Source organism: Convolutriloba macropyga, chromosome 2 (genome assembly GCF_964194025.1).
Source record: "Convolutriloba macropyga chromosome 2, txConMacr16.3, whole genome shotgun sequence".
Taxonomy (NCBI): domain Eukaryota; kingdom Metazoa; phylum Xenacoelomorpha; order Acoela; family Convolutidae; genus Convolutriloba; species Convolutriloba macropyga.
The window spans coordinates 71,746,825-71,764,604 of NC_134469.1; the positions used below are offsets into that span (position 1 = coordinate 71,746,825).

At 36.5% G+C, this 17,780-nt stretch overlaps 1 protein-coding gene across 1 annotated transcript in view; it reads right to left on the bottom strand.

Annotated features, from left to right (window-relative positions):
- LOC142334676 (mitogen-activated protein kinase kinase kinase kinase 5-like) overlaps nt 1–17,780 on the bottom strand; it is a 255,273-nt gene that overhangs the window by 129,387 nt on the left and 108,106 nt on the right. The window contains exons 8-10 of the mRNA XM_075382898.1: nt 5,256–5,431; nt 1,786–1,974; nt 1,371–1,509 (exon numbers count right to left, since the gene is read on the bottom strand). Of these exons, the coding sequence (XP_075239013.1) occupies nt 1,371–1,509; nt 1,786–1,974; nt 5,256–5,431 (504 nt within the window). The remainder of the gene's footprint in view (nt 1–1,370; nt 1,510–1,785; nt 1,975–5,255; nt 5,432–17,780) is intronic.

Consider the following 17,780-nt stretch of genomic DNA (forward strand, 5'->3'; position numbering starts at 1 on the left):
TTTATTAAAGCCTATAGGATGTTTCTTGACACCTACGGCTAAAAAAAATCAGAAAATGAAAAAAAAAACTTCAAAAAACCTGAAAATAGCAAAAATTAGTATCATTTTGCGTGTTTGTGATTGTAGTACCAAAACAGATAGCTCATAAAATGGTCAAAACAAGAAATTTTGTGTCGCAAAAGGCCTTCATCAACTTTTAAAAACTTCAACTTAAGACTCATCAAAACAAAAAATAACAAAAAAACATGAAAAATTGCACCATTTTGAGCCCAAAAACTCCCAAAAATGAACTTTTAACCTTAAATTAAGGCCATCCCAGCAGCTGCACCACTATAAACACTTGAAGGACTACTAAATCCTACTTTGGGCCTCTAATGAAACTTAATGCCCGCTGGGCTTTACTTGTTTATCCCGTTTTGAAAGGTCAAAGCCATTGAAAATTGTGTGAACACATCTTAAAAAAAACAGCGCACCAACACAATTCAAATTCTTTGAATTGTAAAAAAAACCGATATCCCCAATAATAGCCGCTATCGCTTCGCGTCTATTTTCTCTTGGTCAAGAAACCGCAAACTGAAATGGAGTTCAGCAAAATTGCGTACTTTTAGACTAATAAAGCGTAAGGCTCTAAGAGAACTGCTCAGCGTCTTAATGCCCTCGGGGCTTTACCTATTTATCCCCTTAACAGAAAAGTCAAATTGTCAGGTGATTAAAAATATCAGACACAAAATTGGCAGTACGAAAAATTGCATTACAGATTAACCGGGCTAATATAATTGCTAAAAACTTTCTTCGGAGTCCTGAAATAATAGGAGCTCGATAAACGCCGGTTGAGTAGCTGACGCGGCTACTCAGAACGGAACTAATTTTGCGTCAATTTCGACATTTAGCAGTCTTCGTGCACCCGTAAGTTCCGCTGGGTTCTCTATAAGAACTATTTATATTACTGAAGTAAAAAAAAGGTAAAAGGTAAAAAATCACTAAAAAACCACTCACATCATTAAAAAAATTACTCAAACAATTGTAACAAATTTTGTTTGAAAGCACGCAGACAAAACCATAAAAATTTTGACCTCAATTCGTCTTAAGACATAAAGATAGCCTATGGAGAAAAACCTATTTGCTGCCATAGAAGGAACGAAGAAGATACTTGCTATCATAGAATTTTGCAATCATTCTGTTTGCTTTTATATCAATTAATTCTATAAGAATAAATCCAACAGCGACAAGAATGCTTTTGAAATTCAGTCTCATTTTTTTCTCGAGAACATCAATTGAAAGCGTATAATAGATACACGAGCACTTGACGTCGCTATTTCCAAGGCAATCAGAAATTGAGCGTTAAGGAGAAAATAGGTGATGCCAATTACTCAGCGGATTGTTGTTGATTTGTGTTTTGTTGTGTCGGCTGCTGCTGTTCGGAGTCAGAGATGGATTCTGAGCTAGAGTTGGGCCATCCCTGTGGCGAGAGGTAGTTGAACTCTTGACTAGGAGCATGGATCGCATGACCTAAAACAGGTACTCGCAGAATACAACTTACCATTAATTGTTTGACTTTTCTAAAATTAAGCACTTAGCCTGGAAAATATCAGCTCATTAATCAAGATGTAAAGTGAAGTAATGGCTAAAGTTGTTGTGAGGGTTATGAGCACTTGGTTGTAGCAGAAATCTGTTAACGCGTTTGAATCGAAAACAGTGGTAAATAATCTTAAAAACCAATAATATTTTGAGAAACGATAGGAAATTTGCACAGCTAAGGCAGAAGAATGTGAATGATCTAGCTACCTGATGTGTCTGCTTTTCCTTTTGAATAGATAACTTTTTTCTCCTGCTCGTCATCCTGCTCAGACACAGTGAGCCTTTGTGTAGACGTAATCTCTGCCATTACACCCTCATCCTCCTCCTCCTCTTCCTCGTTTGTACCCTGGCCACCCTTCGCTGGCTTCCGAAGGAACACACGCATAAGAGCAGGACCTTAAACATATATCATTAACTGCACTTAAACCACCAGCAAGTGAGCATTGGACAAGATGCAGACTGAATAAATTTAGAAAAAAAAACGGTTCCAAAATCCATTAATAAACCATAGATAATTTTATATTTTCGCTTTTATACCTTTTCTGCTATCTGAGATCTAAATCAGAAGCCCATAAAACCTTATACAAATTACAGAACTCTTTGAAACCACAGTAGGGCAGAGCGCCCAAGGTTTAAAATTTCAATCCCACCGCAATTATCCCTCTAAGCAAAGGGCTATAATCGTTTAGATAATTAATCTCTCGTCATTTAAGAGCCTTTTCTGGGGCACATTTTCCGAACCCAGCTAGCATTAATGAGATGTATCAATTTCCATCTCTGAACGTTTAGTTGTCCTTTCGAGCGGAAGTTGATAATTGAAAAATGTACAGCTCCTAATTTGAAAAATATACAGCTCCTCATTTTAAAAAAAGACGACTAAAAAAATCTGAGAAATCTATTATTCAATATACTTCTAAAACTTTCCACCTCTGAACATTCTATGTTATCAACATTTCTACCTTCAAACCATCAAACATAGCCGGCATATTGCCGGAAAATAGCCGCCGTTGATTCCAATAAGCATGATTGGGATTGAAAGAATAGAAGATATTGAAAAAAAAAGGAGTTTTGTACAAAAACATTTTTTAAGTCCGATTTATTTTGATGGCATTTCGTAGTTGAAGATAACGTAATTCTGTTTCTTAGAGAGAGGCTACAGGGGCTACTATCAATACAAATAAGCATTAGAGATGGTAACTAAGACTTATAGGAACGACGTTCAAATAGCGGGCATCTAAAATTGGGCTTTATGGGTTTATCCCGTTTCTACTTCTGACTTCAATTTTTTATACTGACTCTGTTCATTTTGAATTGCTTTGCTGAGCAACTGATGTTCAAAATCACTTTTAGCAGAATGAGAGAAGAGAGAAACTAGTCTAGAGAAGTCAAAAAGATATCACGCAAAATGTTGAAAAAGCGGCAAAATGAGGTAAAGCGAAAAATTTTTTATTCGACGAAATAAAAAAAAACATAGCAGCACAAGTCCTGACGTACAATTCAAAGAATTTTCATTGACTAAACAGAAAAACTAGACCTAGAATGGACTATGAGTGAATTCAGAAAAACATTTCAAGAAAATCAGAACAAAAAAATAAGAAAAAAAAACAGAAAATCAATATCAGAATGCCGCATGTGAACAAAAAAACCCTAGCGAGAAATGAAAATTTAATTCAAACAAAAAACTAGGCCTAGAATGAGCTATGAATGGATTGGGAAAACCAGTTAGAAAAAAATCCGATCCAAAAAATCGATAAAACAGTAAAAATCAGAGTGAAATTGCCGCATGTGAACAAAAAACCACTACCGAGAAAACGAACTTTTGTTCAAACACCGTTTTCGCACTCTACTTTAAAATTAGAGCGAAAAAAATTCACGCCGCAAAACCACTCGCTTTTTCGCTCCATTTCCTGTTTCGGCGTGACCAAAATCACTACTCCAATTTGACTTCAAAAATCATGAAAATGTGTGAACAGATCTTAAAAAAAAAAGACAGCGCCCCAATACAATTCAAATTCTTTGAATTGTAAAAATAGGAGCGCTATAATAGCCGGCTGAGAAGATGAGGCGGCTATTAATAAAGGACTAAGATGTTAGTGGGTACGCTGTAATAACTTATGTCATGATTTCTCGTTTTAGCACGAAGACAATAATGAGAAAGCCTGATAACGTTTACGTTTGAAGCAAACTGAATGAGCAACTGTTTCACAGCAACTGAGGATAGTTCTCTGTTCCGGCAAAACTTCGCAACTTAGCTGCACAATTCCTAAGCAAAACATAGCCGGGAAATAGCCGCCGTTGATCCGCTTGACGAACATTGGGATTGAAACAGAAAAAGAAAAAAATTAATAGATAGAAATTGACAGAATCTTTCTTAGTGTCAAAGTGTTCTTATTTGATATGAAAATTCGGTTAGATTCTAAAATTACTCTTAATTCAGCTTCTAAACTGAACGCTATTAAGCATAACACTAAATGCAAAAAAATGCAACATTTTGGGCTCAAAAACTCCTAAAAAGACCTTTCAACTTTGAATTATGGCCTTCTTAGTAGCTTCACCACTCTAAGCACTTGAAGGAATACTAAAAGCTTCTGATGAAACTTGATGCCCGCTGAGCTTTACCTGTTTATCCCAATTTGGAAGCTCAAAATCATGAAAAAAGGTGGAAAAACATCTTACAAAAAAGACAGAGCACCAATACAAAACATACCCGGCAGATTGCCGGAAAATAGCCGCCGTTGATTCCAATAAGCATGATTGGGATTGAACGAATAGAATATATTAAAAAAAAGATTTTTGTACAAAAATATTTTTTAAGTCCGATTTATTTTGATGGCATTTCGTAGTTGAACATACTTCTGTTTCTTACATAGAGGCTACAGGGGCTACTATCAACACCAATAAGCATTAGAGGTGGTAACTAAGACTTATAGGAACGACGTTCAAATAGCGGGCATCTAAAATTGGGCTTTATGGGTTTATCCCGTTTCTATTTCTGACTTCAATTTTTTATACCGACTCTGTTCATTTTGAATTGCTTTGCTTAGCAACTGATGTTCAAATTCACTTTTAACAGAATGAGAGAAGAGAGAAACTAGCCTAGAGAAGTCAAAAAGATATCACGCAAAATGTCGAAAATGGTAAAGCGAAAAGTTTGACGAAGTAAAAAAAAACGAGCGCAATAATAGCCGGCTGAGAAGATGAGGGCGGCTATTAATCAATTCTTGGATTGTAAAAACCACAATGTCCCCAATAATAGCCGATATCGCTTCGCGGCTAAAAAAAATTTCTCAAAAGTCGTGCAAAAATGTTCTAGAAAAATGTAAAACAAAAAAGAACATCAGACAAAACAATCGACCGTCAGACGACGAAGAAGCACCACCATATAGCTACGCTTAGCGTACAACTTCGCAGCTCAGAAAAGAACAATGCATTATTTAAGATGAGAAAACAAGAAGAAACCTTATTGAAAAGTTCAAAAATTTTACGCCTGAGCGTAAATCAAACTTACTGAGCATAAATCACGTTTAAAGAGCTGAAATAGTGCTGTAAGTATCTTTTTGGTAACATAGTGTACATAAAATTGGCTGTAAATTTGTCCGAGATCTGTTATAAAATAGATAACTCTCGAGAAAGAGAGAGGACTATTGGTATGTCAGATGTTAAGGAACCACACCAACCTAGGGCAGGCTTTTTGAGGAAATCTGAGTCTCGGATGACATCCTCGGCAGTGGGTCTCTTTGAGGGGTTTTGATTTAGTGTCCACGTAACAAAATGGTAAAAATCTCCACTCCACACCCTCTGGCTGCTAAGTTTGGGACTCTTGAAGCGCCTTCCTTTCAACACTGCCAAATACCTGAATAATAAAGTATAAGTGCTAATCACTATATTTGGTGCAAACAATTGAATAGCGAAAAAAGTATTAGTGCTATTCATTACAATGTCCGAGACAACTGATAATTTGGATTTTTTCTGTAAGTGCACCCCCCGTACGTTATGCTTCCCCAGTTACAGAGCATATGTCATTATTTCACAAATCATTATGTGAAATTATGGCACGTGCCTCTGGGGGGTGCAAATAATATGCACTGACTAAACTTAGTTAAAACAAAGTTCAAGACATGAACAAAATTTTCTCCACTAAAAGAAAAAACTGTAGAAGTAAAATGCCAAAACTCCTCTTCGAGTCGTAATAGAGCGCAATTTCGGAGAACATTTCCTCTGAGTGTTTGTAGTGAAATACCGCCAGTTGAGTTCAGCTGCTGAACCTTGTGAAGTAGCGAGATATTTAGATCATACAACACGAAAATATCGCGGTGTAAAAGTCACTCACCAACCAAGTCAATCCCGTTATAATAATTGTATCCACTGTGTCATAGAGCAATTAATGACCACTATATAATCCCAAAACTAAATCTGCACAAAAAACTTCTTTATGAGATAGCATCGGAACAAATTTCGTTAACATAGAAAATGTGCAGCCAGAAATTTGAAACATAGCCGGTAAATTTCTGGAAAATAGCCGCCCTTGTCCCAATTGACACACAGTGGGATTGAAACAGAAAAAAATCAGAGATGGAAATTGACAGAATTTTTCCAAGTGTCAAATTGATCTTATATGATGTGTTTGTTAATTCTGCATATTCGTTTAAATTCTGAAATTACATTCAATTCAGCTTCTAAATTGGAGGCTATTAGGCATAATACTAATGCCAGCTAGCAATCGCTTTAATGAACTTTGATAACCTAATACATTATGACTTATTGACCGATATTATTATGTTTATCCCGTTTCTTCTAATTTTGCTCTTTTGACTTTGACCGTATTCACTACATTACGTTATTCAATACGTGCAAAATTTAAAATCCATTTAGTTGAAACAGAAAGAAGTAAGTCAGAAGTCAAACGCAAAAATTATGATTTATGTAAAACTAAAAACGTGATCAAGAGGTAAAGCGAAATTAAAAAAGGAGAGCGACTAAATATCCGTTTGATAGGCTCACGGCGGCTATTCATTAGAAATGTAAAATCGTGACTTATGTAAAACTAAAAAAGTGGTCAAAAAGTAAAGCGAATTAATAAAAAAAAGGAGAGCTCCTATATGATAGTCATTGAGAGTCTGACGGCGGCTATCACAAACAGAGAAACAGAACAGGAAATTGAAATTAGAGTTATAATTATCGCAGAGAAAACACTTGTCTTCACTTTTTGATATGGTATTTATAGTGCAGAACTTGAGCTACGATGTAATGTTCTTTTCAATCGAGGCATATAACTATTTTCACGAATAACATGCATAATCACAGTTTTGAATTCTGGAGAGGAAAAAGAGTAACCAATGAACAGGAAATTTATAAATAACTCAAAGTTTGTGCACACAAAATTCTGCGTCTCCACATTGAAATCGTCAATCTGTGAAAATCACTTGATAACCGATCGGAAGAAAAACAATTGACTCATAACATAATCGACTAACATCAGGCTAATTGCTGTAAAGTGACTGGCGAGTGGTTGCCTTCATCAAGAGCTAGCGACGATCTAGAGAAGCTGCCTTTAGCTTAATTAAAGGGGGTAGGCGCGGCGAGGGGGGTTACAGTTGCAATGATGTCCAGGGGTGGGCAATGGGGGGCTGTGGGGGAGAGGGGGGGTCAAAAGGGTCACAGGAAAAATCGGTCAAGCAAAGAAAACGCGTAAAAAAGACTGCAGGGCTAGCATAATTGATGCAAACTTTTATTGGGAGCAATCAAACGCTAAAAACCTCTCAGGGCAGACAGTAAGAGTTAGCTTAGGCACATCAGAAATATTGAAAAACAGGTCACTTTAGTTGCTGTTGACCAGTCAAAAGCCTCTTCGACATTAGTCTCTGTTATTGTATAAACTTAAATTCCAGGTCACAAAATTTAGTGAATCGCAAACTTCTGCTGTGTTTTACGCATCGCGATTTGAAAGCATAGCGAACAAGCTGCCTCGACAAACGTAAAAGAGGAGGCAACAGTGGGGGGTGGGATAGGGGTTCCTTGGCTGCACGGGGTCCTTACGGCCGCAACGATTTTCAGGGGTGGTGTGAAGTGAGGGGAGCTGATGTGGGGAGGAAGGGGGTTGGGGGTTATTGAGGGGGGGGGGGGGGGTGGTGGTGAGGGTCAACACCGAAGAACCCCTTCACACCATAAGTATATGTCAAGTCTCCAAAACAGTTTCTGTGTATCGCATACTTGGAGACTAGTGAGCTGAAAGGTTCTAAGAGAACTTAATGCCCAGTGGGCGCTGCCTGTTTATCTCGTTTTTGGGGACGAGAAGTCAAATGGGTGAGACGAAAAATCGGTCAAGCGAAAAATCGCATTAAAAATCAACATGACTAATATAATTGCTATAATCTTTGCTTTAGATCATCTAAACAAATCAAATTGCTGCACATTGGAAAATCTCTAAAAAGACAAAAAATTGCTTGAAAACCAAGATATCACTCTAAGGTAGTTTGAAAACATCAGGCCGCAAACCTAATAACCATCTCTATCTGTTTTCTACTCCAGCGTAACTTAAATCACCACTCCAATTCAACTTCCCATTCAAAACCAGAAGTTGGAACAAAATAAACAAATCTCAGAACAGACAACGCATCAATACAATTAAAACTTCGTTTGAGAGCAATAAAAAACATGACTGCGGATGTTGTGGCGGTAAGATATTCAGATGACAGTTACATCAATGAAGTACAAAGACATAGGAACATTACAGACTAAGTGCGGGCAAATTGCTCTCCAACCACTAGCAATCGGTTGGCTTTGGCAGAGGACAGTTTAGACTGCAAAAAGCTCAGGATTGGGAGACAAATCTCAAACATAACCTCTTAATAATGAGCACAACACATTCGCAGATTTGCTGAAACGTACACTCAAGTGACCAATAGAGCTCTAACAGCACACCAGTTTATCCATCTTATAAGGACGCACAGTCAAACGGTGAGACGAAAAATCAATTAAGCAAAACATTGCATTCGGGAAAATTCCAACAGAACCCAAAAAATGCTAAAACAACTTATTTGAAAGCAAATATTTGGCCGGCTCGAAATGAGAACTTGGCAACTGACTATAAATCCAAATTTTTTAAGGCTCAAGATGCAATTATAGGCATCAAAAACCGAGTGCATTACCTCAAAGAAGAGAACTGAAATTGAGGCCAGTCAAAAAAAATGTTGTCAAAAAAGAGAAGCTGTTTATCACGAAACATGTTAAGAACGATACTTAATCATTCAAATCAGCCATAAAACGCTACCAGTTAGCTACTTAATAGAATATCTGATATCTGTAAAATAAGACAAAAAATTATACCGGATTTTTGTCCTCTTGCATCCTCGTGCGACTAGGTCTCAAACAACCGGCAAGCGATTGGCTTCGTTAGTGGTCAGTGGGGCTTAGGGATGCTAGTATTCGATGAGAGGGTCAAGCATTGGGGGGGGGGGGGGGGGGTCAACTGATGGCGCATTATGTTTGGGAGGGCTAGAGAAAGGGGTTTCAAACCGGCATGTGGAAAAGGACGGACGGGCAAGTGCTGTGGGAGGGGCTCACTGAGGTGGTCAAACTTTTAAGATTACGAACTGCCCTTTAAGAAGCACCAAAACACCATGAAATTGTCTCCTCAAAACAGTTTCAGTGAATCGCCTCCTTAGAGACTAGTAAGTCGTAAGGCTCTAGTTCTAGAGAGCTGCTCAGCCGCTTAATAATTTCCTGGCTGTAACTGTTAATCCAGTTTTTGAGGACAAAAATTATAAAGTGTTCGAGGAAAACTGCATTAAAAAAGACCATAGGACAATACAGTTGCCATAAACTTCGTTTGAGAGTATACAAAAAACAGTCCGAAAACTAACCGAATATTCTTTGAACCAAAATCAACAGCAAGACAAAGACATTTTGTTAGCGAGCAAAGCAATATCTGATGGGATTGAACAACAAAAAACATTAAAAAATTGCTAAAAAAAACTCAGGAAAAGTTTTTAATTTCCTGAAAACGGAGTTTTGTACTGCGAGTGGAAACTACTGCAAACATTGTAGGTTTAAATCTAATATAATTCCATTTTGGATCTGATTACTTCTACCGTTAATATTCCTATACCAGTAAACCGAACTTGATTAATTAAACATAAACCAACAAGCTTTGGACAAATTACTCTCAAACGACAGAGCCACTTGGATCGCGCAATATTCAAGTCAAGAGGGAAAAAGTTACTCAAGAGCGAAAGAAAGTTCTAAAACAAGAGCGCAAAAACGGTCAAGAAAAACATTTGCCTAAAAAGACACGTTTACATTAATTACTTCATACTCGTCCGAGAGCAATTTGAAATTTTTAAATTCAGTTTACACTGCCATTATTTGTATTATTTTTGGATCTTTTCATTTCACTTTTGATAAAGATGAGAGGTGACACCGACTGATGCGGCTGCTCAAGAATATCAGCGGAACCAATATATCACAGCCTGGTTCTCGAGTTTTACGCCGGCCTGGTTCTTCACAGAGTTCGATTGACTAACAACCTCGCAGAAATAATTAGTCGCTCGGACGTAATAAAGGACTGTAATTTGAATTTTGTTGATTGAAGTTAAGAAAATCGGTGTGCGGTCGGGTTGCGCCCCCCCCCCCACCCTGAGCACCGAGGTTGCGACCAAAGAGACCTTCCTTACACCTATTTTTTAAGTATTTTGCGCAAAAAATTGCCACTAAAGTAGTGAGTTTAGTTTAAAAGATCAAGCAATCATAGCATGGGAAATATTAGGCTATAAATCTCATTTAATGGTATTCTGCTCTGTGCCCGTTCGGCTCTACCGGCGTCCTCCAGGAGGTACGCATTAAAACTAAGAATCTTCAATCAATTAGCAAACAGACAACCAGTACATTATTATCTCCGCTATAATGTCCATCAATCATTTGTTCAATCTTACAGCACTAGATTGGGTACTTCTTTTAAATTCAAAAACTAATGTGCTATACAATAGCACCGATCGGTCTTACCGTAATGAAAAAAAAACGAACGACTAGTGGGAGCTCTAATCAATTGCAGCCTAATCAATCGTTAGTCTATGTTCAATCTCGTGCTAAAGTTTGTAAGGCTTCAGCCAGTAGCTAGTATTCTTGCTAACTTCTCGTCAATTAAGCTCAACTAATTTAAAACTCGCAAGATCTTAAGATCTAGCAAAACTTAGCAAAAAGACTAAAGTTGTTAAAGAATCAAATTTTAGTCAATCTGAGAGCCAACTGCTCTGTAAAACAGTTTCTAATGGTTCTAAATACAATACGGTTTCACTAATCAAACAATTGGGTAAAAGTAAATAATCAAATGTTTATCATTTTTATAACATCATTGCTATTTGTTTCTAATTGGTTAATCAAGAAAATGATTTAGGTCATTGTTTACATAGTAAATGTCAAATTACTGCAATATTTACTTTTGTTGACAAAAGCACGGATGGTTATTACGTTGCTCTAGATGCCTCAAATGTACGGTATTTGACCATTAATGATCATCTAAAGTATAATAAAATAAATAACAAAATAAGAAAATTTACAAAATAACAAAATATCGAAAAAAGCCAATTTTGCACCATTTAAGTGCTAATAGCCACACTTGTGGGTCTGATGCATTAACGTTCGTTGGGTCCATGATAAGTTTAGAGGTAACCCTAACCGTCTGCCATATCCTCGGGTTGCTCAAGTTTTGCCTTCCAAAAATGGGGGTGGACAGATTTTCGGTCCCAACTTGTAAAAATTTTCAGTTTTGACCAATTTTGGGTTTTGACAAATTTCAAGTTTTTGTCAGTTTCAAAAGTTATTTCTTGCTGTCTGATGGCTTTTGTAGCTGATTTGAAGTGGTGCCAACACCGACCACTCAACACATCATCGACCTTCTTCCTTCAAAAGACGGTGCTTAAAATAGAGGAATATTGCAGTTAAAAGCACATAAACGGTTGAAACCGTTATATCCATTTAAACACCATGGAAAATATCAGCTTGTACTCCGATCTTACGCAATCTTACGCCAAAAAAATCTCTGAAATAAGTCTTTGAATCTTTGTGAGAAAACTCATTCTTACTGTTATTGAACGACGTTTATTTTTCCGACCCCTCTGGAGGTGGGAGGAACTATATACTCAAATGGGTTTTTTTGTTCAGACAATTTTGACCGATCGATATATTCATTGCACAGAGTTGTGAGTGGTATCATTGAAAAGCCCCTCCAGCGTAGAATAGGAAATCAATTTTTTTAAATGAATTTTTCAGGGAGTTATCGAGGTTTGAAGTTTTTTGATAAATAGACGGATTTCCGTTGTCTTTATTCACATTTTTCCGGATTTCGCCAAAATTTTCGTCAGTTTTGCTAAATAATTGTGAAAATTGTTAACATTACTATTGTCAATTTTATTTGTAGAGACAATAAAACTATTCTGATTTAAATTTTCTGGCTATAATTTTCCGAAAATTGCCCGAAATAAGCTTCTTTAGTCTAGTTTGATTAAATTTTCAGGAAGTACACACCCCTTAAACAATAAACACGATCCTTGCAAACTACAAAGGGAGCCAGTTTTACTTCCACTTCCATTGAGAGTAGTCTAGAATAAAAATTTTGCTGTTTTTTGCTAACTTTACTCTATGATTATCAAAAACGCAGCATTGTGCGCTTTTCTAATAACCGTTCTGCCTGATTACACAGTATCTGTTTTTCGGAGTCGTTTAAATTTTCTGCTTTCAATTTCTTTTCGAGTTGTAACAATTCGTTCTCAATTGGAACAGAATCTTCCAATAATTTGTACTCTCGCAAGGTATCTTTCCGGTAGTCGACGACTACTGCGCGACAATCTTCAATGTCTCGGAGATCTGGTACTTTGTCAACTACCCATCGTAAAACTTTACTCTTTTCTTCTAACATACGCTTGGTGTCATTGTCAAAGTTTTCAAAATATTTTGGTTTTAATAGTAACCTCTGCTGTTGTTGGTTGTCTTCCAAGGTATCGTACGTCTCGAAGAAACATCGATAAGCACCTTCGGCCGTCATTGTTTTGTTTTGTGTCAGGTAGCCTTCTAGCTTGTTGAGGTGTCTGGAGAAGGACTTGAGGTCAGCTTGCTCTTTCTCTAATGTCTTGAGTAGACCACTCGCTTTCCAATCAGCTGTCTTCCAGTGTCTGTTGGGACTCTTGCTGGCCATCGATGCTGGTTGTGTTTTGGTCCACCAGGTTGAATCGAAGATTCGTTGCTGTTCGTGTCACTGCTGTTGTTGTTATCCGGGTCGGCGGACCAAATGTTGCGGCTGCTCAAGAATCTCAGCGGAACCGATATATCACAGCCTGGTTCTCGAGTTTTACGCCGGCCTGGTTCTTTACAGAGTTCGATTGACTAACAATCTCGCAGAAATAATTAGTCGCTCGGACGTATTAAAGGACTGTAACTTTAATTTTATTGATGGAAGTTAAGAAAATCCTTAGTGATAGTCTATGTTCAATCTCGTGCTAAAGTTTGTAAGATCTAGCAAAACTTAGCCAAAAGACTAAAGTATCTGTATAACAGTTTCTAATGGTTCTAAATACAATACGGTTTCACTAATCAAACAATTGGGTAAAAGTAAATAATCAAATATTTATCATTTTTATAATATCATTGCTATTTGTTTCTGATCAATCATTGTTTACATAGTAAATGTCAAATTACTGCAATATTTACTTTTGTTGACATAAGCACGGATGGTTATTACGTTGCTCTAGATGCCTCAAATCTACAGTATTTGACCTTTAATGATCATCTAAAGTATAATAAAATAAATAACTTAAGAAAATTAATAATAAATAACAGAATATCGAAAAAAGCCAATTTTGCACCATTTAAGTGCTAATAGCCACACTTGTGGGTCTGATGCATTAACGTTCGTTGGGTCCATGATAAGTTTAGAGGTAACCCTAACCGTCTGCCATATCCTCGGGTTGCTCAAGTTTTGCCTTCCAAAAATGGGGGTGGACAGATTTTCGGTCCCAACTTGTAAAAATTTTCAGTTTTGACCAATTTTGAGTTTTGACAAATTTCAAGTTTTTGTCAGTTTCAAAAGTTATTTCTTGCTGTCTGATGGCTTTTGTAGCTGATTTGAAGTGGTGCCAACACCGACCACTCAACACATCATCGACCTTCTTCCTTCAAAAGACGGTGCTTAAAATAGAGGAATATTGCAGTTAAAAGCACATAAACGGTTGAAACCGTTATATCCATTTAAACACCATGGAAAATATCAGCTTGTACTCCGATCTTACGCAATCTTACGCCAAAAAAATCTCTGAAATAAGTCTTTGAATCTTTGTGAGAAAACTCATTCTTACTGTTATTGAACGACGTTTATTTTTCCGACCCCTCTGGAGGTGGGAGGAACTATATACTCAAATGGGTTTTTTTGTTCAGACAATTTTGAGCGATCGATATATTCATTGCACAGAGTTGTGAGTGGTATCATTGAAAAGCCCCTCCAGCGTAGAATAGGAAATCAATTTTTTTAAATGAATTTTTCAGGGAGTTATCGAGGTTTGAAGTTTTTTGATAAATAGACGGATTTCCGTTGTCTTTATTCACATTTTTCCGGATTTCGCCAAAATTTTCGTCAGTTTTGCTAAATAATTGTGAAAATTGTTAACATTACTATTGTCAATTTTATTTGTAGAGACAATAAAACTATTCTGATTTAAATTTTCTGGCTATAATTTTCCGAAAATTGCCCGAAATAAGCTTCTTTAGTCTAGTTTGATTAAATTTTCAGGAAGTACACACCCCTTAAACAATAAACACGATCCTTGCAAACTACAAAGGGAGCCAGTTTTACTTCCACTTCCATTGAGAGTAGTCTAGAATAAAAATTTTGCTGTTTTTTGCTAACTTTACTCTATGATTATCAAAAACGCAGCATTTATTTTTGATCTTTCAAGTAACAAATTATCTAGATATAACGCATTCGAAAAAATAGAGTGTTCTATATAGACAACCAGAAATAGCAGGGCTGCTTTTGAACTGTTACAATCGAAAAGAAAATCGGATTGTAATCAGTCGGCCTTTTTTTAAAAAAAAAGTTTTGACATATTCAAGTTAATTAAAGAACAGAACAATTCAAATCGAAGCTCACTGATGATAGGTCCAAACGGCTTCCCAAACAATTTCAAATTAATGTATCTATTTTCTTTATTCGAAAGATTATGGTCGTTTTGACTTTTAAAAATGTTTCATTTTTTTTAAATAAACACTGGCTTATTGAACTTTGCCACGATATTTTCTTAAATTGGTCAACACGTAGCTTAGTGTCAGTAACGAAAAAAGGCTTCTTCCTCTTCTTTATACTGGATTAAATTTTAACCTTTTTGCGATTTTACGAGTTCCGTTACGGTTTTCTGGCTTTGATACTACTAGATTTCACATTTTTTTTAGGTATTGGCCCCTTTTTCACGGTTTTTTCTCATTTTGTCATATTACCAGATTATTGACAGTTCACAAATTACATTACTGGCGTTCAACATAAGCCATAATTGAACATACAAAAGTCTTAGATTATTATTATTAGAAAGGCATAGAATATGGTTTTAACGGCTTCGACACCCCTTTCTCGAAGAATTTAATTGAATTTTTTTACAATCGCCTTTAACTGTCGTTTTTACCTTGCCTTTTAAGTCGTATGAAATTACCTGGATAATAACAGGTCTAATTGGTATTTCATGAAAGAATAAATGAGCCTTGGTATGATTTGAGTAGACAGCTGATGGCTTTCATGACTTGGAAAGCGATTGTTTTCAAAAATGAAAACTCTTTTTAACGTTGTTTAACTACGCATTTTTGTTCTTCTTTGTCAACTTGTTACCTTGTCTTGTTAGTTAAAGGTCACATATAATATTATTGCTGTCGAGCGAAGGTGCAAGTGTACAAAATCTAATGTTTTTTATAAAAGAATTTGTTATGAATTTACTGGCTTCGACACGGGTTTTTCGCACAACAAGTAAACTTTTTTATGTTTGTCTATTTTTAACGTTCTTTTTGTAGACGTAAGACATATTCTGACTAACTACAGGTCTCAAGCGCTTCCTTTGTGCGAATAGCTTCCATGACTTTGAAAATAACTGTTTTCGAAAAAAAAAACATTCCGGGCAGATTGCCGGAAAATAGCCTCCGTTGATTCCAATAAGCATGATTGGGATTGAAATAACAGAAGAGATTTAAACTACAGGTCTCAAGCGCTTCCTTTGTGCGAATAGCTTCCATGACTTTGAAAATAACTGTTTTCGAAAAAAAAAATAAAACATTCCGGGCAGATTGCCGGAAAATAGCCTCCGTTGATTCCAATAAGCATGATTGGGATTGAAATAACAGAAGAGATTTAAAAAAAGATTTTTGTACAAAACCATTTTTTTAAGTCTGATTTATTTTGATGGCATTTCGTAGTTGAACATACTTCTGTTTCTTAGAGAGAGGCTACAGGGGCTACTATCAATAACAATAAGCATTAGAGATGGTAAATAAGAATTATAGGAACGACGTTCAAATAGCGGGCATCTAAAATTGGGCTTTATGAGTTTATCCGGTTTTTATTTCTGACATCCATTTTTGTACTAACTCTGTTCATTTTGAATTGCTTTGCTGAGCAACTGATGTTCAAAATCACTTTTAGCAGAATGAGAGAAGAGAGAAAATAGCCTAGAGAAGTCAGAAAGATTTCACGCAAAATGTTGAAAATGCGGCAAAATGAGGTAAAGCGTAACATTTTTTTATTCGACGAAGTAAAAAAAAAATAGGAGCGCTATAATGGCCGGCTGAGAAGATGAGGGCGGCTATTAAAAAAATTGTTAAATAATTTTACACTTTTTCTGTTTTGGTCAAATTGTTGCCTATTCTCATTAACAAGAATTCCTATACCACATTTTTTCCATTCGAGGAAGCCGCAATTGAACATATTCTGAGGGGCCAAATATGGTTTTACGGTTTCCACAGCGTTTTCGAGCAAGTTTTAATTGTATTTTCTTGTTGTCTCTATTTGTTGTTCTGTTTTTAATCGCATGACAAATTGATTAATGACAGGCCTTAGTCCCCTCTTGAGCTTGTAAGAAAATTTTCTTTTCAAATGGACAAAGTTTTGGATGTAATTAATGTTTGTTGTTATTTGATTTTGTTGTTCGTCTTGACTTGCTTTCTTAAAAATGACTCATCTCATGAATCGAAAGCGGAATTTTTGACTCCACTGAGTTATTTGCGTTGGAGGCGATCTTTGTTCATAAACATCTTTTTGGGAAATACTTGAATTTTTGGGGTTTTCTATTTGTTCCTCATTTGGTAGACATTTATGCCAAAAACGTGAATGAGCGGGGTCGGAACTTTATGTGCGAACGCACATTACCGAACCTCTTTGTTTTCGCTCAACTTCCTTTTCCACTTCCTGTTTCGGAGTGAACAAAACCCCCATTCGAAAAACACTGCGTTAACAAAAACTCTTGCGATATCAATTCTGTCGCATGTGCCCCTAATACTCCTCTTCGAATGATAAAACTATAGATCACTATCTATTAATGATCTTCAGGCCGTAAAAAGACAGACCCAATACGATGGGATTAATAAAAACCTCGTCTATCTCATTCAGTTTACACGAACTAGCAGGCCTGCAAAAACATATCACAAGAAAAATCTTTCAACCGAATAAAAGGTATAAAAGAAATTAGGATTTATGTTTCGTGCCAACTCCGGCTCGAACCCATATGCCCCTCATTTACCAGGCATAGGTGTTAACGCCTATGCTACCGATGCGTATTTTCTGTTTTTAACCCTATGTAACGGTAAATTTCTGTCAATCGACGTTTTTGGCTTTGCCGAGTTGCATGTTTAAGGAGCGCTAAAACTTGTGCAGATAACGATCTTATACTTGGTGGCAAAGCGCGTTCATTATCTATTGTCTATTCCTATTCCTGAATCAGCAATTCTTGTCAAGGGCTTTTATGGCTCGTCTGTTTTGGCAAGCTTAATGATCGCAAAACATCAGCAGATTAGGAGACAAAATATGAAATAAGAAAGATTGGAAGGAAAGAAAAGAAAAACGAAAAAAAAAACGAAAACGAGCGAAAGAAAAAGAAAGTCAATTAGACTGGAGCCCCTGCTTCTCGCTTTACAGTCATGGGTCTTATCCTTTACGCTAAGTATGCCGATTGCTCAGGCCTATT